Source organism: Pan troglodytes, chromosome 2, assembly GCF_028858775.2.
Source record: "Pan troglodytes isolate AG18354 chromosome 2, NHGRI_mPanTro3-v2.0_pri, whole genome shotgun sequence".
NCBI lineage: Eukaryota > Metazoa > Chordata > Mammalia > Primates > Hominidae > Pan > Pan troglodytes.
Window position 1 is genome coordinate 137,445,579 of NC_086015.1, and position 17,543 is coordinate 137,463,121.

The 17,543-nt window shown below is 39.8% G+C and overlaps 1 protein-coding gene across 7 annotated transcripts in view; it reads right to left on the bottom strand.

Annotated features, from left to right (window-relative positions):
• Positions 1–17,543, bottom strand: part of RYK (receptor like tyrosine kinase) — a 129,399-nt gene that overhangs the window by 83,868 nt on the left and 27,988 nt on the right. For 6 of the 7 annotated variants that reach the window (XR_008547108.2, XR_008547106.2, XR_008547107.2 and 3 more), the window contains exons 2-5: positions 17,114–17,235; positions 6,229–6,328; positions 4,415–4,549; positions 2,195–2,248 (exon numbers count right to left, since the gene is read on the bottom strand). Coding sequence is in view for 4 of the 7 variants with exons in the window: in XM_054681043.2 (XP_054537018.1) it covers positions 2,195–2,248; positions 4,415–4,549; positions 6,229–6,328; positions 17,114–17,235 (411 nt within the window). In the remaining 3 variants the exon portion in view is untranslated. The remainder of the gene's footprint in view (positions 1–2,194; positions 2,249–4,414; positions 4,550–6,228; positions 6,329–17,113; positions 17,236–17,543) is intronic. The other variant, XM_063807195.1, reaches the window with a different exon arrangement.

The window sequence follows — 17,543 nt, forward strand, 5'->3', positions numbered from 1 at the left end:
GGATAGGTCAGGATAAAAGATAAAACTTACAGCTTTCAAAAACACATGGAAATAAGAAAAATAAAACTTTTCTAAAATTTAACCTTCCTATCAACAAACAATAAATCAGAACAGATTAACGTAGACACCAAATGACTTCTAGGGCAGCTAGACTTGGCTGTAGCCTGAATGAAGGCATGACTTTCATCAAGAATTACCTTATGCCACAGGAAAGCTATTTAATCTTGGGAGGGACAGAAAAAAATTCTGAATTCTGGAGGCATATGTTAGCAGTACTGTCCAAGCACTTTCCAGAGCAGAGCCAAGGATACGGCTCTGCTGGGCAGATCCCCCTAGATGCGCCCTGCTCAATTACCTCCAAATTCCAGGCTTTCCTATGCATTTTTCCCATTCCCTCATTCATCTTTCATTTGCCACCATCTGGTCACCCTTCAGCTCTCAGAAGAGCTGTCACTGTTCTCAGGAAGCTATCCTTGGGTTCCTAAATCCCCTGTGCTTGCCTTATCATAGCTTGCCATGCTATGTTGGTGTCACTGCCTATATTGCCTCGTCTATTTCTCCCACTACATTATAAGCCCCCGAGGAAAGGATCTCTTTGCTCACAGTTTAGTCCTCTGCTTCAGTCATACCGCCTAACACACCACAGACTCTCCATAGGTACTGGGTGGATGAATAAATAGAAAGGGCGGGAAGATGAGAGGGAGCAAGGAAGACACAGACAGAGGCCAAGAATATGCAGTACTGCTCTTTGTGAGAAGTAGTATCCTACTAGCATAAAAGAAATGGGCAAAGTCACCAGAATTTTAAAAGTAAACTTTGGCAACAGTGACATTTTTTTAAATTTTTTTTTCTTTCTTTTCAGAAATATTCCAGCAAGTAGACAATATGTCACATTATTTTACAGGCAAAAAATTCCAGATACTCTGTGCCTCCCAAGGTGATGAAAAGACAAAATAGGCAGCACAGAGTACCATCTATGGACTATTCTTACCAAAAGAGTTGGTTCTAAATCTAATCAAGTGCAAAATCTATCTGCCAGTTTACAGAAAAACAAACAAACAAACATGTTCAATGATTTCAGGAAGATGCAGAATGTGGGAAATTCTATGGGACAAATGACATAATTTCTTCAATAAATAAATAATATTAATAAAAGGGTTGGTGGTTTCTGATTAATACAAAACATATATCACCCCAACAGTTGTGTAGGCTTCATTTGGATATTGATTCAGGAGGAAAAAAAGACATTTTAAAGACAATCGGGTTAATTTGAACATGCACTATCTATTGGAGATACTAAGCAACTGCTGTTAATTTTGTTATATGTGATAAATCAAAATGAATAGGTATTAGGTGATTGTGGGGGTTTTTAAAAGGCCCTTTTAAAGGAGATCTACCCTGAAATATTTATGGGTGAAATAATCTGATGCCTGGGATGTGCCTGAAAATACTCTCCTCCACCCCTAACCAACCACAAAAGGAGGGAATCAATGGAAGAACAATGGCAAAGTGTTGATCATTACTGAGGCTGGGGGATGGGCACATGGGAGTTCATCAAAGCGTACTCTGAACTTTTATATACTTGAAGTTTTCAAAACCAATTTTTTAAAGTCTACTTGCATGAAGAGAATCTAGTATCCTTTTAAGATACTGCTATTAACACTACCGCAAGAAGAGTAAGACCCAACGATGTCTTCATGTCAGAAAAAAAAAAGAAGTTTGTAATAATATCTAAACACAACGAATACCAAAAAATAAAAATCTACTTTGCATACCTGCTCTGTAGGTTTAAGTAACATAATATCTTTAAGCTTACACCTTCACCTGGATGAAATTAGCTTAAGATTAGGTCCAGACTGCAAGCCAGATTTTCTAACCCTCTGCTAATAAAGATCTTACACATATTTCATGGTCATACTTTAATTATGACTACTCAAAAATATATGATATTCTTGCTTGTAAAACTTTTTAGCTTACTCGTTACAAAATACGTATAAATTTTAGTTCTCAAAATATTCAATATTCTAACAGTTTCATGACCTATCCACCAGTCTACAAAGCACCAGCAAAATAACAGCGTGGTGTCATTATCATTTGATACCATGAGGCCTCCAAGCTTCATGCAATCATGTTTATATGCAGTCAACCATTTTTCATTTCTAATAATGGATAAAGATAATACAGTAACACTTACAAATAGTTCTGCTAGTGTTTTTGTCCAAGGCTGAAGTTTTTACTTCTTCAAGTTCTGAATTTAAAGGAGAAAAATGATGCTTTAGAAATTCTCTTTTCCATGAAAATCCTTAATTACTATAATTATCAGAACATTGCTGGAACTCAGCAACAGGTATGTGTTGCGAGATAATGAAAGCTACATTACTATTCTGATAATCACCACTACAGTCACCAATCAATAGTCTATACCACTGTTAGCCAAAGGGTGTTACTTCTAGATGCTCAGTGAAAATGTTCCTATGATCAAGAAGTTCGGGAAAAGCCACATACTATAGTGTCTCTTTGGAGCTTCACAGTGAACATTAGAATATACAGACTGAAAGGAGTTATGGGGTCACAAAACTTGTCTAACCCATAATTCCCATCCTCATATGATAAAGGAAACTTTTCTTGCTAGTAACACCTACTAACATTCCATATAGTACAGATATGTTTTCTGTTGCAGACAGTTTTTGAAATATAGTAGGCTGGAAAACCAGATAAATAAATACATTAGGATCACATAATAAATTGTCATGAGCCTGAACTGGATGACTAGGGTGGCCAAAACCATGACCAACAAATACAGAGGGCCAGAGAAAAACTTAAGTCTAAAACAGAATAGAAAATTACTCCAACACAGAATTTTAATGTTAATTTTACACACATATTAAAGGAAATGGAGAAAGTATGTGACCATTTTGAGTATCAGCTGATCATTAACCTTAGCAGATATTAGCACTGGTGGGATCCAGAGGCCACACCATGTCTGGTTATCATTCTGCCTTACTTAAGAGTAACAGATGAAGCACCATGGTACAGTCATGCCCATCTCTCTGAGGATAAGGAACTGAATGTTTTACACTCTTCACTGGCTAGCTGTGGTAGCCTAGGTGGCCAAGGGTCCAATCTCCTTATATCAAATATATAATGACTACATTGGAGTAGAGAGTCTCTGAAATCTCCTTTGTCTTTAACATTACATGGAAGTTGGTATATAACTGAATATAGTAGAACTGAAAATTGTACCAAAACACTAAAGCTGAAAGATGCTAACTTTTCTTTCTTAAAATGTCTATTCAAATGTAGTGCAGCTTTTTTATTGGCATGTACCCAGACATTAGCCATTACAACTCACTTGTTGGCCTTAGGTGTTTTCATAACACTCAGCACTGATTTCAATTGGGAAATTTATTAAAAGAAAGTTTAACAAAGAGGCTGAGAGAACAGGTCTGCATCCTAGCTGCACCACTTAGCTATCTGATCTTGACAAGCTAGATTCTCTGAAGCTCAGCTTCCTTTTCTGAAAATGAAGACAATGAGAGAACCCATTGCCTAGGGTTGCTGTAGGGATTAAACAGGTGTAATACCTGTCAAGCACTTAGAACACAGTAAGCACTGAGGGTTTGTGAGATTTTTTTAAAGTATGTTTCCCCCCCCATCTTAGATACTAACCAATTCTACCTACGTGACCTTGTAAATTTGGGTCACTGTAGCTTTGTGGAACTTACAGTGAGTGGGTTGGACTAAACTTGTAAGGAGAACTCTAAAATTCTTTGATTTATGACCTAGCATGCTGGAACTCTTTCATATCCACTCGATTTCTTCAGTAACAGATAATTCAAAACCAAAAAGAACTAACTTTGGTAAGTACCCACATACGGTATTCTAAGTTTTAGGCTAGATTTAATGAATCGTAAAAAACAACAAACCTCTGAAACAGGTATTATGCCCATTTTACAGATGAAAAAACTAAGCCTCAGAGAGGTTAAGTAACTTGTATCAATATCCTGAAAAGAGCAGAGCTGCCATTCCAACCCAGGTCTATCTCACCCGAGAGCAATGCTTCTGCATAAAAGTAACTTGATAAGGGAAACACAGTTAACATAGTTACTCAGAAGTCCCAACAGATTTTTCTTATTTCTTTACCTCTTCAACCATTTTAGCACTATTCCTAATGGAAAACATCTTAGCAATTCTGACAAAAGAATTGAGAAAGCATGGACTGAATGAGGCCTGAGTGAGACTCTTGGCTACCAACCATCTGGGATTATCTCAAAACTTCACCTGCCAGTGCTCTTTTCTCACTTGCAACTATAATCACGAGTTGGACATACTTAAATCTGTGAAAAAACAACAAACTCTATTTTTCACCTTCTCACATACATGTAAAACATATTTTGGTAAATAAATTCCTTACTTTTGTAGCACATTTTCCTTCGTTTAAAATTTAAGACGGTAAAATTTTTTGAAGAATTTACTGTCAAGTTGAGCTGCATTAGTATCATAACTTCAGAATCTACTTTGCCAGTACAGGAAAGCTCTACCCGAAACACTGTTTAAAAAAGATAAGAAAAATATTTTACATTTTCTAAAAATCAACATTAATGCCCCAAAATGATTCTTTTAAACATTTTAGAATTACTTATTTTTGCTGCAAGAAAACTAAAAGTAATACATTTAAATAAAGTAACTAAACAAAAGTTTTTAGAGATCTTCAGACTACCACACCTCTAGACATTAAGCATTTAATTCATTATGGATATAAAAGTTAGTATTAAAGAACAAACCAAGACATCAATGAAGAGATAATTGTTTTCAACTTTTGCTCATTGTTTTTAATATACCACTTTGTCTCATAAGTCCTGCTATTCCAGTACACTAAAGCTGAAGGATCATAAGGCAAACCTTAACAGACACATCAGCAATAGTAACAACAGAAATTACATGATCAAATGGAAAGACAACTCACTACCAAAATGCAAGTATGTCTGCTCTTAATAAAAAGATTAAATATAAACCTGTAAATGAATCTGATAAATTGTCAGCTATCACCTTTCTCAACAGAAATTGATTTTAATCCATAATTGTAACAATGGGATAACAGACTTCAGTGCATATAATTTTTTTCCCCAATCTTTAAGATTCTTTTCCTACAAATTTAAAACATATCATTCTACCATCTGTATGACTGCATTAAAGATATGGGCATTTCTAAATTCCTTTACTGCCCATAAAAATTTAAGCAGCCCTCCTGTGCTTTCTTTAAGCTTAATGTATGTCACTGATAACAGTGAATATGACTGCCAGAAAAAGTTTCACAACACTATTGTGGCTGATACTTTCAATTTTTAAAAATTTCCATTTCTTACAAATACCACAACTTCAAGAGCCTAAGAAGTTAGCTCAAAAGCAGTTAAATTGGTGTAAATAATACACTTATTCATTTACTCAGACTGTACTGAGTGCCTATCCTGCATCATACTCTATGCTATGCATCAAGGGAATTGCTAGATAATGTAATCAGTGCAAAAACAGTTAAATATAAGGTTCTAAGGGGTAGGAAGAATAGAAGTTAACAAATGAAAGAAGAGAAGGTGGCAGGAAAAAGACAGTGCAGATCTTGAGTCTTGCAGAATGAGTAGGATGAATAGAAAGGAGTTCACGAGCAGAAAGAGGAAAAGATGATCCCAAATACTGAGACCAGCACATGCAAAGGCTTGAAGATCAGAACTGCATGTAGTCTGGAACTGCTACAACTCTGGGGCAAGTGCAGCAACAAGGCTAGACAGGCAGGCAGGGGCAGATGGTAAAGGATCCAGGACACAAGGTGGTGAGTCTGGAATGTTCAGTTGATGGGAGTGGAGAGCACTGATGGGCTTCACGTCACAGGGTCAAATATGACCGTGCAAAGATCATCTGGGCCACAGGGTGAAATGTGGTGCCTAATCAAAGCGAAACAAGATCAGGCACAGGGACTCATGTGGAGGTAAGTACCAGCAATGCAGAAAAGGAGACAGGGAGGGCGGAGCACAGAGAGTTCCAGAAGGACAGAAAAGAGAGAATGGTTTAAGAACACAGTGCAAATATTTACAAAAATTACTTTTCACAGTACTCATACATCTTATGCCTATCAAGTAATACACACTACACATCAGTAAACTTCTGTTTTGGGGCCATAGGGGATGCAGTTGAAAAAGTATGTTAACTTTGTCTTTGAAGACTCTTACTTACCTGATAAAGTGCGTGGAACTTCCCCCTGAACAGAAATGTTGACCTGGGGCATGTCCATTGCCAAAACATTGTCCACTTGGAATCCCAGCTTATATTCAACCTGTAAAATAGACAAAAATAAACAAAATGGACCTGTGATAACAAGAAGGAAACTATCAGCTTGACTTCATTAATTGGCTCATTAATCAATGGATGAGCCTTTCATATGTACAAATAATCTAGCTATAAAAAAATGCAAATTGTCAGAAACAGTCCTAAGAATTTTCAATTGGATAAAAATTCAACCAAGTAAGCCACCCTCTATTTTAAGTCCACAACAGGACCACCACTCTTCCATAAAACCTGCCATCTAGGGTCAGAAATCCTGCTGAGAACTATGCAGCACTGACAGAGAGGCCATGGAGAGCCAGATATGAAGAACCAAAGCGGTGAGATATGTAACTGACAGACCATAAATAGCTACCAATGCCTTCTCTGGCTGAAAAATGAAAGCCAAGCTCGGAGGGCCTCCTTGTGGCTGGTGGAGGAAGGTCTGCTCTGCAGACCCACTCACACAATAAGCAGATTCCAAGGTAGATTTCTCATAGAATATCTAAGTCACATCCTCTAGTCTTGCTCTCACCAAAAAGAAAGTTCATGTTTAGATCCCCATTTGACCTCTGGATCTACTTCTCAAGTGATTCAGAATCCAGAAGGGAAGACAGGCAACCCATGAGATGTCTCTAAAACACCAATGTTATCTATCAATACTTGGCCTACCCAATGTGGCTTAACAGAACCAATCAGCATCAATAATTAAGGCTCTGTTGCTATGGAGAGTTCATGAAAGAAGCAGCTCAAACTGCAAAGCAATAGCTGAAATTCAGAATGGCTGCCAGCATCAAGACTTTCAATGAAGCCCTACAGTTCACATCACTCTCTGCCCTGCCCACAGGTTCTTGATAACTATGGTATCCCTCTCTCATTCAGTGGTCACAAAAGGTATCATTGGTGGCAGACTGAGATTTGCAGAGCCACGAGGCAGCAGGTTGGGAAAAGAGTGAGAAGAAAGATGTTCGATAAACCATTCTTCAAGAAACTTAACTAGAAGAATGGGAGACAGATGGTGAAGTGGGGGGTGTTCCAAAGCTTTTCTTTCTTTGTTTTTAGATGAGATATTCAAATATGTATATATGCTAGTGAAAAAAGCTAATGAAATGGTACATAATAAAGATGAAAGAAAAGAGGGAAAGAGTATCATCCCAGATATAAGGGAAGGGATGGCCCTTATGCTTGGGCTAAGGTGGAAGGCATTGTTACCCATGAATAAGAAGGGCTCAGTCCAGAATTTGATTCCCCTTGGGGTTTCTCCTTTCACACTCTATTTAAAGTGTCTTAGCTAAACACTGTAGGGGTATGCAAACATTAAACTCTTCCTTTGCAGTTAAGATAGGTACATAAACAACTGTTAAAGGCTGTGTTTGATAAGTGCCACATTCCCAACAAAGGAAATGTTCTTGCTGCAGCACATCAGTGACTTCGAGGTACCTTGGCTAGGAAGTGTTCACATTCACCTTAGCATATCACAATACCATTGCTGCCACCAGGGGGTGCTAGAGAGCCACAGCCAAGCAAGTTTGGGCAGGGAATGAGCAAGCTTTCCAGCAATACATCAAAGAATGCATTATACATCCCTACACCGATGCTATCTCTGAACAGGACCATACATGAAGGGTAGGTGCACAAAAGAAATCAGCACCGCCAGCAAGAACTGGGTTTGGAACCATGAGACCATGTGACTCTTAGGTAAATTAGTAACTTCTCTGAGTTTCCATATTTTGTAAAATAAGGGTAATACATGTTATGAGGATCAAATAAGATCATTAATGCAATACATACTGTTAGCCTGGCACAAGTCTCCTCTGACATCAGCAGCATCAGCAGTCATTCCAGAACAGCTACCTTATTGCCATGCTGCACTTCTCCATAATCATCAGCCCACTGCTGGCCCCAGGGATTCTGACACAAACCCTCCTGGGTCTGTCAAGAACACTGTTGCAGGCCTTCTGTTTTTTCCCCATTCTGAGAACCTCCCTATTCAGAACAGCCTCCTACACTCTCTGCCTCTTCACAAATGTCTTCCCACCTTCTCCCACAACCTGGCTTTCCTCAGAAGTCATCTGTTCCCCTTCCTATCATTCAGTTCCTACAACACCTGACCCTCAGGGCCTAGACAGTAGGGTCGGCACTCTTTAGGATCACTAGGTCCTTCCCAGACATCCCTTCCTCATGCCCTCATGCAAATCCCCTCTACTTTGAAGTTTATAACTTCTTTTTTTGAGACCGAGTCTCACTCTGTCACCCAGGCTGGAGTGCAGTGGCGTGATATCGGCTCGCTGCAACCTCCACCTCCTGGGTTCAAGCAATTCTCCTGCCTCAGCCTCCCGAGTAGCTGGTGGGACTACAGGCACACGCCACTATGCCCAGCTAATTTTTGTATTTTTAGTAGAGACGAGATTTCACCATGTTGGCCAGGATGGTCTCGAACTCCTGGCCCCAAGTGATCCACCTGTCTTGGCCTCCCACATTGCTGAGATTACAGGTGTGAGCCACCGCACCCGGCCGACGCTCACAGCTTCTACTCATAATGGCTACTTCTCATGCCATCAACACCAATAAGCCACACAGGACTTGCAGAGGCCTTGGTCTCCTGCCATGTTCTCCCTGGCTTCAATATTCAGTATTCAATATCCTGACACGCTAAAGAATTACTTCACTACCAAAACAAATGCAAAAATGCCATTCTATCAAAGATCCCATCACCACCTCTGATTCCTACAAAACTAGTTCTCTGATTCCATCACTCCAAGTCAGCCAACATTTATGAGGCACATTTATGAGCCAGGGGCTGTGTTCATAGCAGGATGCAGCAGCCAGTTAAAGCCACTTCCCTTCTCTCCAGTATAGCCGTGAACACCTAGTTTCATGTTCTCCACAGCCCAAGCCCTAAAGAAGGCAACATTACTGACAGTCATATTGGCACCTTCAGCTGGTTGACTCCTTCCAAACCCTCAAAGGGCAGCTCTAGCATCCTGACCACCCCTTCTTACTCTACTCCTGCTGCTCAGCACTGCTGAAGGAAATCCATCCTACAGAAAAGGAGCTCTTACACAACAATGACCTCCAGTCTCAGGGGAGACCCTTAGTTCTACTCAGCAATCCCTTCCTCACTGACCCTCTTTTCCCTCGTGTTATTCCAACCTTACAGGCCTTCCCCACCTCCTCACACTCAATGTTTTTGTCCCTTTCCACTAGTACAGAGGAACCCCATTTCTGCCTTTCTTTTCAACACCCCGGCAGATCTATTAGAGCATCTATTCTTTTCATTCTAGTCCCAAGGAAAGGTCCACTTTCCTCTCCAAATGTAAATCCTTCAATCCTAGTACACTAGGGTTCTAGCCCATTTCACCACTGATGGGATATCTTAATCGTCAATTTCTCTCACTCTCTCTTACCTTCAATCCCTCTCAAGTGTCCAATTACCTACTAGGCAATTCTACCTAATTATCCTACAGCCTTCCAACTTAACAAATTCAAAGCCACACTTACTATTTCCCCAGAAACTTGCTGTCTCCTTTATTCTAGGTCTCAGTTATCACAAGGAGAGAAGGAGCAGACCGGAGACCAGAACCCAAAAGTAAGCAGAGAGGGTCTGGCAAAGGGGTCCAGGGCCCTAACTGCAGTTAAAAAAGCAGCTAAGACTGGCACCTGAGCATCTCAGTGTGGCAAGGTGAAAAGGAGGAGAGAAGGGAAGGAAATGAGGCTGTGAGTGTAGCTGGCCAATGAGGGCACAGGGAGAGGTGCAAAGGGCTGAGGAGGAGATTTGAGAAGGCAGCCCCTTTGGTCCTATCAGCAGCTTAGAGGAATATGAAGCATGAAACTGTGGAAGCCTCCTTGCTGGCTCCTTTTTTGAGGAACTGTCTAAAAATGGGAGGCATTCACAAGGTAGTTCTCTTTTCCCTCTGCAGTCTTTAAGATATAAATTTTAAAACTGCAGTTTCTGAGATTAGAGAAGAAATTGCCAATTATTGAAGTCCAATTTTCTCTAGTTTGGCATGTATCGATCTGTAAGGACTCTCACTTGCCAATCATCCTTTAAAGAAACAGATCCGCTCAAAAGTTAAATGTACAGTCTACTGGGACAAAGAAATTTGAACAGCAGTTGTTTATCAGAATGTAGAGTGAGCCAAAATACTTCAGAAAAGAAACTACAGGCTAGGCATGGTGGCTCACACCTGTAATCCCAGCATTCTGGGAGGTCAATGCAGGTGGATCACTTGAGGCCAGGAGTTCAAGACCAGCCTGGCCAACACGGTAAAACCCCGTCTCTACTAAAAATACAAAAATTAGGTGGGCATGGTGGTGGGCACATGCTACTCGGAGGCTGAGGCAGGAGAATCACTTGAACCTGGGAGGCGGAGGATGTAGTGAGCCAAGATCGCACCACTGCACGCCAGTGTGGGTGACAGAGCGAGACTCAGTCTCAAAAAAAAAAAAAAAAGAAAGAAAAGGAAAGGAAAAAAAAAGAAACAAAGTACCAAAAATATAAACATTTGAATAAACTGAAAAATAAACATTTTTGCTTATGTTCCCTTACTTGGAAACAAATGGCAATTACAAATAGGAAGCTGGTAAGTAAAGCCATTTCCTTCTGGAACACAGAGAGTACAGATTTAAAGTGAATACACTTGTCTACAGCCAAATAGCCTTTTAATTTCTCTGAACTTACTAGAAGTAATGCCTTTCTCATAGAAACCTCACTCTGCAAAGGACACAGCTGCTGGCCTCCAGCAGTGCCTGCTGGAACTCTGGACAAGTTCCCTGCAACTCCTAGAAAATGATGACGAATTCCTGAAAGCACAGAACAGCCATGGGGTAAGGGTGGGTAGTGGGAATATTCTGCTACATTCTGGCAAATTTTCGCTTTTCAGATATCTAAAATAGCTACTGACGGCCAGGCGCGGTGGCTCATGCCTGTAATGCCAGCACTTTGGGAGGCTGAGGCGGGTGGATCACGATGTGAGGAAATTGAGACCATCCTGGCTAACACAGTGAAACCCTGTCTCTACTAAAAATACAAAAAACTTAGCTGGGCATGGTAGCGGGCGCCTGTTGACCCAGCTATTCAGGAGGCTGAGGCAGGAGAATGGTGTGAACCCAGGAGGTGGAGGTTGCAGTGAGCAGAGAGAGCGCCACTGCACTCCAGCCTGGGCGACAGAGTGAGACTCTGTCTCAAAAAAAAAAAGAAAAAAAAGCTACTGACACTTAACAGACACAGTTACATGTTTTTCCTGGATATTGGGAAATGTTCTGGAATACAGAAGAAACTATCTGTTAAAGCCTCTCAGTAGCCTGCTTTTAAGTGTGTGGTCTTGTGAAAAAGAAGCAATACCAGAGTTCTACTCCCAACTCAAAATGCAATTAACACAATGGTCTTTCCTGACCACTCACTAAGGCATGTGTGACCTATGCGCTAAGAGTAAGACAGCTTCAAGCCTCTGAAGAGACCACAATCTGTGCGGCAAGACAAAATGGCGAAAACACTGAGAAACACTATTACCAGAAGCTGTGATATGTGAAACTAATGTTAAAATATCTACGATGTTGAACCGACATATATCAGGGAGCCTGCAGATCTCTGGAAGCAAATATTTCATCTTCTGGCAAACCTTAAAAAGCAAGAACCGAGGGTTTCTGATAAAGTATTAGAGCTTGAGAGCCACGGCCTTCCTTCTGAAAGTTCATGATTACACCTCAGGGTTAAATGATCAGGTGACAAACCCTTCATCAAGCCTCCCCTGCCCTCACGTGTGACTTTCCCATTTCAGGTCATCTCTACCTTCTGCTTCCTCTAACCCTACTTCTCCTACCTTAAGCAAATCCCTTTCCAAATCTGGGTCTTAATTTCCTCACAGGAACTGATCAATAACCAAAGTACAACTATATAATAATAAGTAATACAGCCATTTGAAGGGGGAAAAAATACAACTCTGTATCAAGTGACAGAGATCCTTGACCAGGATATTGTTCAGTGCTCTGCAAACTGCAGAAAAGTATGTGGTATGTTAGTTGTTGAAAGATGTATATATACATATATGCATGGAAGCTTATATACACACGAACTATTTCCAAAGGAAAGACAAGAATCAGGCAACAGTGGCTGACTCAGGCAAGGGGAACTAAGTGGCTGGATTGCTCAGGGATGGTACTAGAAGGTGCAGGGGACTTATTTTTCACTGTATACCCTTTATGCTTTTTAAATTTTTACTATGTGCATATATTATCTACTCATAAGATTAATTTTTAAAATAAATAAACGTAATCAACTGTGCTAAAATCACCAGAGATTATTACCTAGAATTGGGAACTGCAATAGTGGCTGAAGCCTGAAACTAGATTAACACAGACATATTTCCTTAGTTTTTTACTAAAAAAACATCGTAAGACGGTTACTTTCCTCTAAATTTTATACCTGTTACAGATGAACTTGTGAAATCAGTTTAGGTTTATATTCAACCCACTCATTTTTCCAAACTTATAACCTCACTCTATTATGAGTAAAATATCTGAAAAATCCCATTTGTGCAACTACTGTCGAGTGTACCACCCAGCCTATATGTTTTCACACTTCCAGAAATAGAAAAGTCACCACTCCTAAAGCCGCACATCCCAACTCTGAAAAGCCCTAACTGCTCAGAAGCTCCCCATTTGTTGAGCTGGGCCCTGTGGCTTCTACCTGCACATCTCTTCTGCAGTTAGTACCACGTGCTATACCAAGCATAGAGGATACCCTTTAAGGTGCTCAGCAAGTAGGAGGGAGAAAGAAAAGAAAATCAACTATTACAATATTCTTAAAGTATAACTAGAGCTATGAGAGAGAAGGGCACTGTGCAGACAGAAAAGGGCACCTGACACAGCTGGAGGAGAGGTGACAACAGGTCACAGCTTTATGAGGTAAACAGGAGTTATTCAGGTAAAGAATGAAGAAACGGCATTTGTGGCAAACAGCAGCACTGTGACAGGTCACAGGGCATTCATGAAATTCCAAGACAGACAAAAATGACACTAAATGACTGGCTAGATAGGAGGCAGAAAAGAAAGGCCGAGACCAGATCATAAAGGCCTCCTACGAAATCAAGAGCTTTATTCCGGTAGCAACAGAGAAGCCTAAGGTGGCTTTGTGGAGGGTGCAACAAGAGGTCAGTCCAGAGGAAAGGAGACCAGTTAGAAGACCACTTCCGAATCCAGCAAGAAACAATGAAGGCCCAAACTAAGTGTGAGGCATTGGGTCACAAAAGAGGTAGGAAACAAATTTAAGATGTAATTATTAGAGAGAATCAACTAGATTTAGAAAGTATAGGAGAAGGAAACTAGGATCCCTTCTACATTTCTGGCCTAGACATGAAAATAAATGGTCATACCCTCCAAAAAAAATCAGGAAACTTCTGCCTCACAAAGAATATCATACCAGCAGTGGCAGCCCAAATGTGCACTAATAATATTTATATCTGCCAAAGAGGTAACTTAGAAATTATGCTCTATAAAATAATGTGAATGATATGGGAGTACAGTTACAGCTATACCAAGGCTTCTCCTAACCCAAAATGTACCATGCTAACACTGCTACCCCTTCAAACATATATATTCACCTGAGCCCCTCCTACCTGCTCTCTCCCACTCCAACTTCCCCCTGTAACAGGCTCCTAAGACTCAGACACCCATTACCAGCAACATCAGGGCCCTGAGCTCATTCCAAATAACAAACGGTGTATTTTAACTGTTTTAAAGGAATCAGTAAAAGAAGGTTTTATTTTGTTCAGTCCTGACTGCCACTTCCCACATTGCCTTTGTACTCACAAATCACTACCCATACACTTGCCCAGGAAACCTTCTCATATCAGCATTCTTTTTTCCTAAGTGTGCCCAGAAATATTCACACTCTGTTCAAAGTCAATAGAAGTACCTAGAACAGAATTCTCTAATAAACCTTTCACCATTTTGAAATACATTTATTATTTGTTTTTATATGTATCAACATCAAAGGTAAGAATAACAACAAAGAATTAGCTATCAACTTCTTGGAGAATATAAGAAGCTTCTCTGCCTGAAAGATGTTCATAGAAAGACTGGACCTCAGAGTTGCAAGGGAACTTAAAATTCAGTAACAACCACTCCACAAATACTTGAATTCCTTCTATAACAGCCTTATTGAATGGTTATCCAGTGTAGGTCTGACCTCTTCCAGTGAGAGGAAACACACTACCTCACCACACCACAGGCTGAAATACGAAACTAGTTCCAAAAACAGATGCAAAAAGTAGTGGTTGAAAGGATGATGAGGAATGAGATTTTTTTAAAAGACAGTTTCAAATTATCTTCCCACAAATTACTTACTAACTATAAAGTGAAAAACTTGACAGGGGAGAAATCTGGTGACAAGAGTGTTCGGAGTTACCACCACCAGTCATGGGACAAATTGGCACCTTGTGCACTGGGAAGGACAGCACCTTTGTGGTATCACTGCCAAAGAGATATCCCTGAATCTAATCATGAGGAAACCTCAGACAACACAAACTGAGGGGCATTCTACAAAATTACTGGCCTGTAAGTTTCAAAAATGTTAAGGTCAAAAAACACAAAGAAAGGCTACGGAACTGTTCCAGACTGATAGGGAACTAAGAGACATCAACTAGTAAAAAATTAGCTATGAAGAACATTGTTGTGATAATTGATAAAATGTGACTACTGTGGATTAGATAATAACCTAATAATGTCAAATTTCCTGGTTTTGATCATTGTATTTTGGTTGTATAAAGAATGCCCTTTTTCTTAGAAAATACACACTGACGTATGGGGAGGGGGAGGGAGAGGGAGACTGGAAGGCAAGCAAGTATACTTAAAACGTTGGTATTAGGAAATGAAGGTCAAAAATAAGCACTTATTCACTGGTACATCTGGCAGTATCTTTCAAAGTTTTAAAGACACACACATTGGCCTAGCCACTTGACTTCTCAGCAGTAATTTACTATTCAGAAATAAGGCCACAAGTGCACAAAAACTTCTGAACAAAGATGTTCTTAACATATTTATATACATACACACACATATATATGTACATATACACACACAGGGATACACATTAACACACATTTTTTTCTGTGTTTCTATATTCATCAAAAGCAAAGATTGAAAAATTTTTAAATAAAAGAAATAGCAAAGGTAGAAACATCAATAAAAGATGAACTACCAATTGTTTTCATCATCCCATTACCTGGATTTTGCCTATAAAATGAAATGAGGGAAACTGTGTAATGGTGAAGGGAAGCATTGTTTGAAATAATAAAATGCTATTAAAAATCCATGTGTCCCATCAACGAGGTACTTTACAGATAGCAATATAGCATACATCCATACAATATCATATTATAAAACCACTAAAGAGAATGAGTGAGAGAAAAAGAAAGATGCATAGATAAGTTATTCTGTAGGGGAAAAAGTACTGTTCAACATACATGTCTAAAAATCCCTTTTTTGTTTAAAAAGGGAATAAAGGGGACTTTGAAGAAGTTACACCAAACTATAAACAATTACTTCTGAGTATAGAACTACAAAGTCTTAACAGTTCTTTTTCTTTTTTTTTTTTTTTTTTTGAGACGGAGTCTCACTCTGTCTCCCAGGATGGAGTGCAGTGGTGCAATCTCGGCTCACTGCAACCTCCGCCTCCCAGGTTCAAGTGATTCTCCTGCCTCAGCCTCCTGAGTAGCTGGGAATACAGGTGCGTGCCACCACACCTCGCTAATTTTCGTATTTTTAGTAGAGATGGGGTTTCACCATGTTGGCCAAGATGGTCTCGATCTCCTGACCTTGTGATCCACCTGTCTCAATCTCCCAAAGTGCTGGGATTACAGGTGTGAGCTACCACGCCAGGCCTAGTCTTACAGTTCTTAAAACATTTCTGTAATATTTGAATTTTCCCAATAATCACTGTTGTTTTCTAAGTAGAAAAAAATGAAGATTTTTAAAAATCTATATTAAAGTGGCCAATTTAAATAACTTGCAGCAAATATTATGACAGACACTACTCTATAATACTTTTTTAAAAAACTCTACAATAGGTATTCTTATTTATAGTAGCAAGACTATTTTTATTTCCTGAATAAAATCCTATTCAAAAGCCTATATAAAGCTGATAAAAGAAACTGAAGTTGGTTGGGTACAGGAGGCACCTCCATGCTCAGCCTCCGACTCTTTGACTTAGGAGAAAACTTACCATATTTCAGGGACCCAGGCAGTCAGAGGCAATGTGAAGAATTCAGCAACAAGTAGCCCAGGCAAGAGATTCTTAAGTGATTGGGTTTAGCCCTTATGGGTAAAGAAGCCTCACCACAGGACACATGGGTGGCTGCATCTGCTGTACCTTTCTTACACCGTTTCTCCATGAGTGGGAGAACTGTATCCATTCTGTCCAACATGTCTAAAAAGCCTATCTTACCAATCTCCACCCCTATACCCATCTCCTTTCACCACAGCAGCACAGGCATTATTGGGTCCAATTGTACCCTTTTCAAGCTAGGTCTGGATCTCTGTTTGAAGAGCCTAAAAGGATGTTAAGTGTTGTGTCATGTGCTAATCAATTAAATGATAGCCACCTTCGTTTTAAAGGATTCAAGAAATTTTAGAGGAATAGGCCAAATATTTGAAATATAAATCTGAAAAGACTCGGTACTATTATATCACATCACCAGCGGACCCTTCAGTACAGACAGCAGCCCAGTCCTCAAACACAGCCCTTGCCTCTGTGGCTGGGTGACCCTGTCATGATGTCTGTGGTTAGCCACTCTCTTACCTTGGACTTCGCATGCCAGGTGAAGTGCAGGAAATTTGTCTCGCTGGGTACTAACAGATTAAAGGATAGAGCGTAGTGACTAATAAGGTCATTTCTCACATAATAAAGTTCTGCATCAAGACCTAGAAAAAAATAGGAAAAAAATAATTAAACATTTAAAATATTCTCAAAATCATCCCTATCAGTATTTCAAATACAAATAGAGTGAAGATAATATTGATAAGCAAATGAACATCACAAATGGCCCTAACATGGGCTGCCTTATGAAGCAAGAAAGACACGGGGTTTTATCATCACCAAGAAAGATGAAGAAATTGAGACTTGAAACAATTAAGCAGTTATCCAGTTGAAAACAGGTGTGCTAGAACTAGATAGAACTCTGGGAGCCACTCTGTCTTCTGAGGGCCAGTGTGATGCTCTTTCTTCTGCA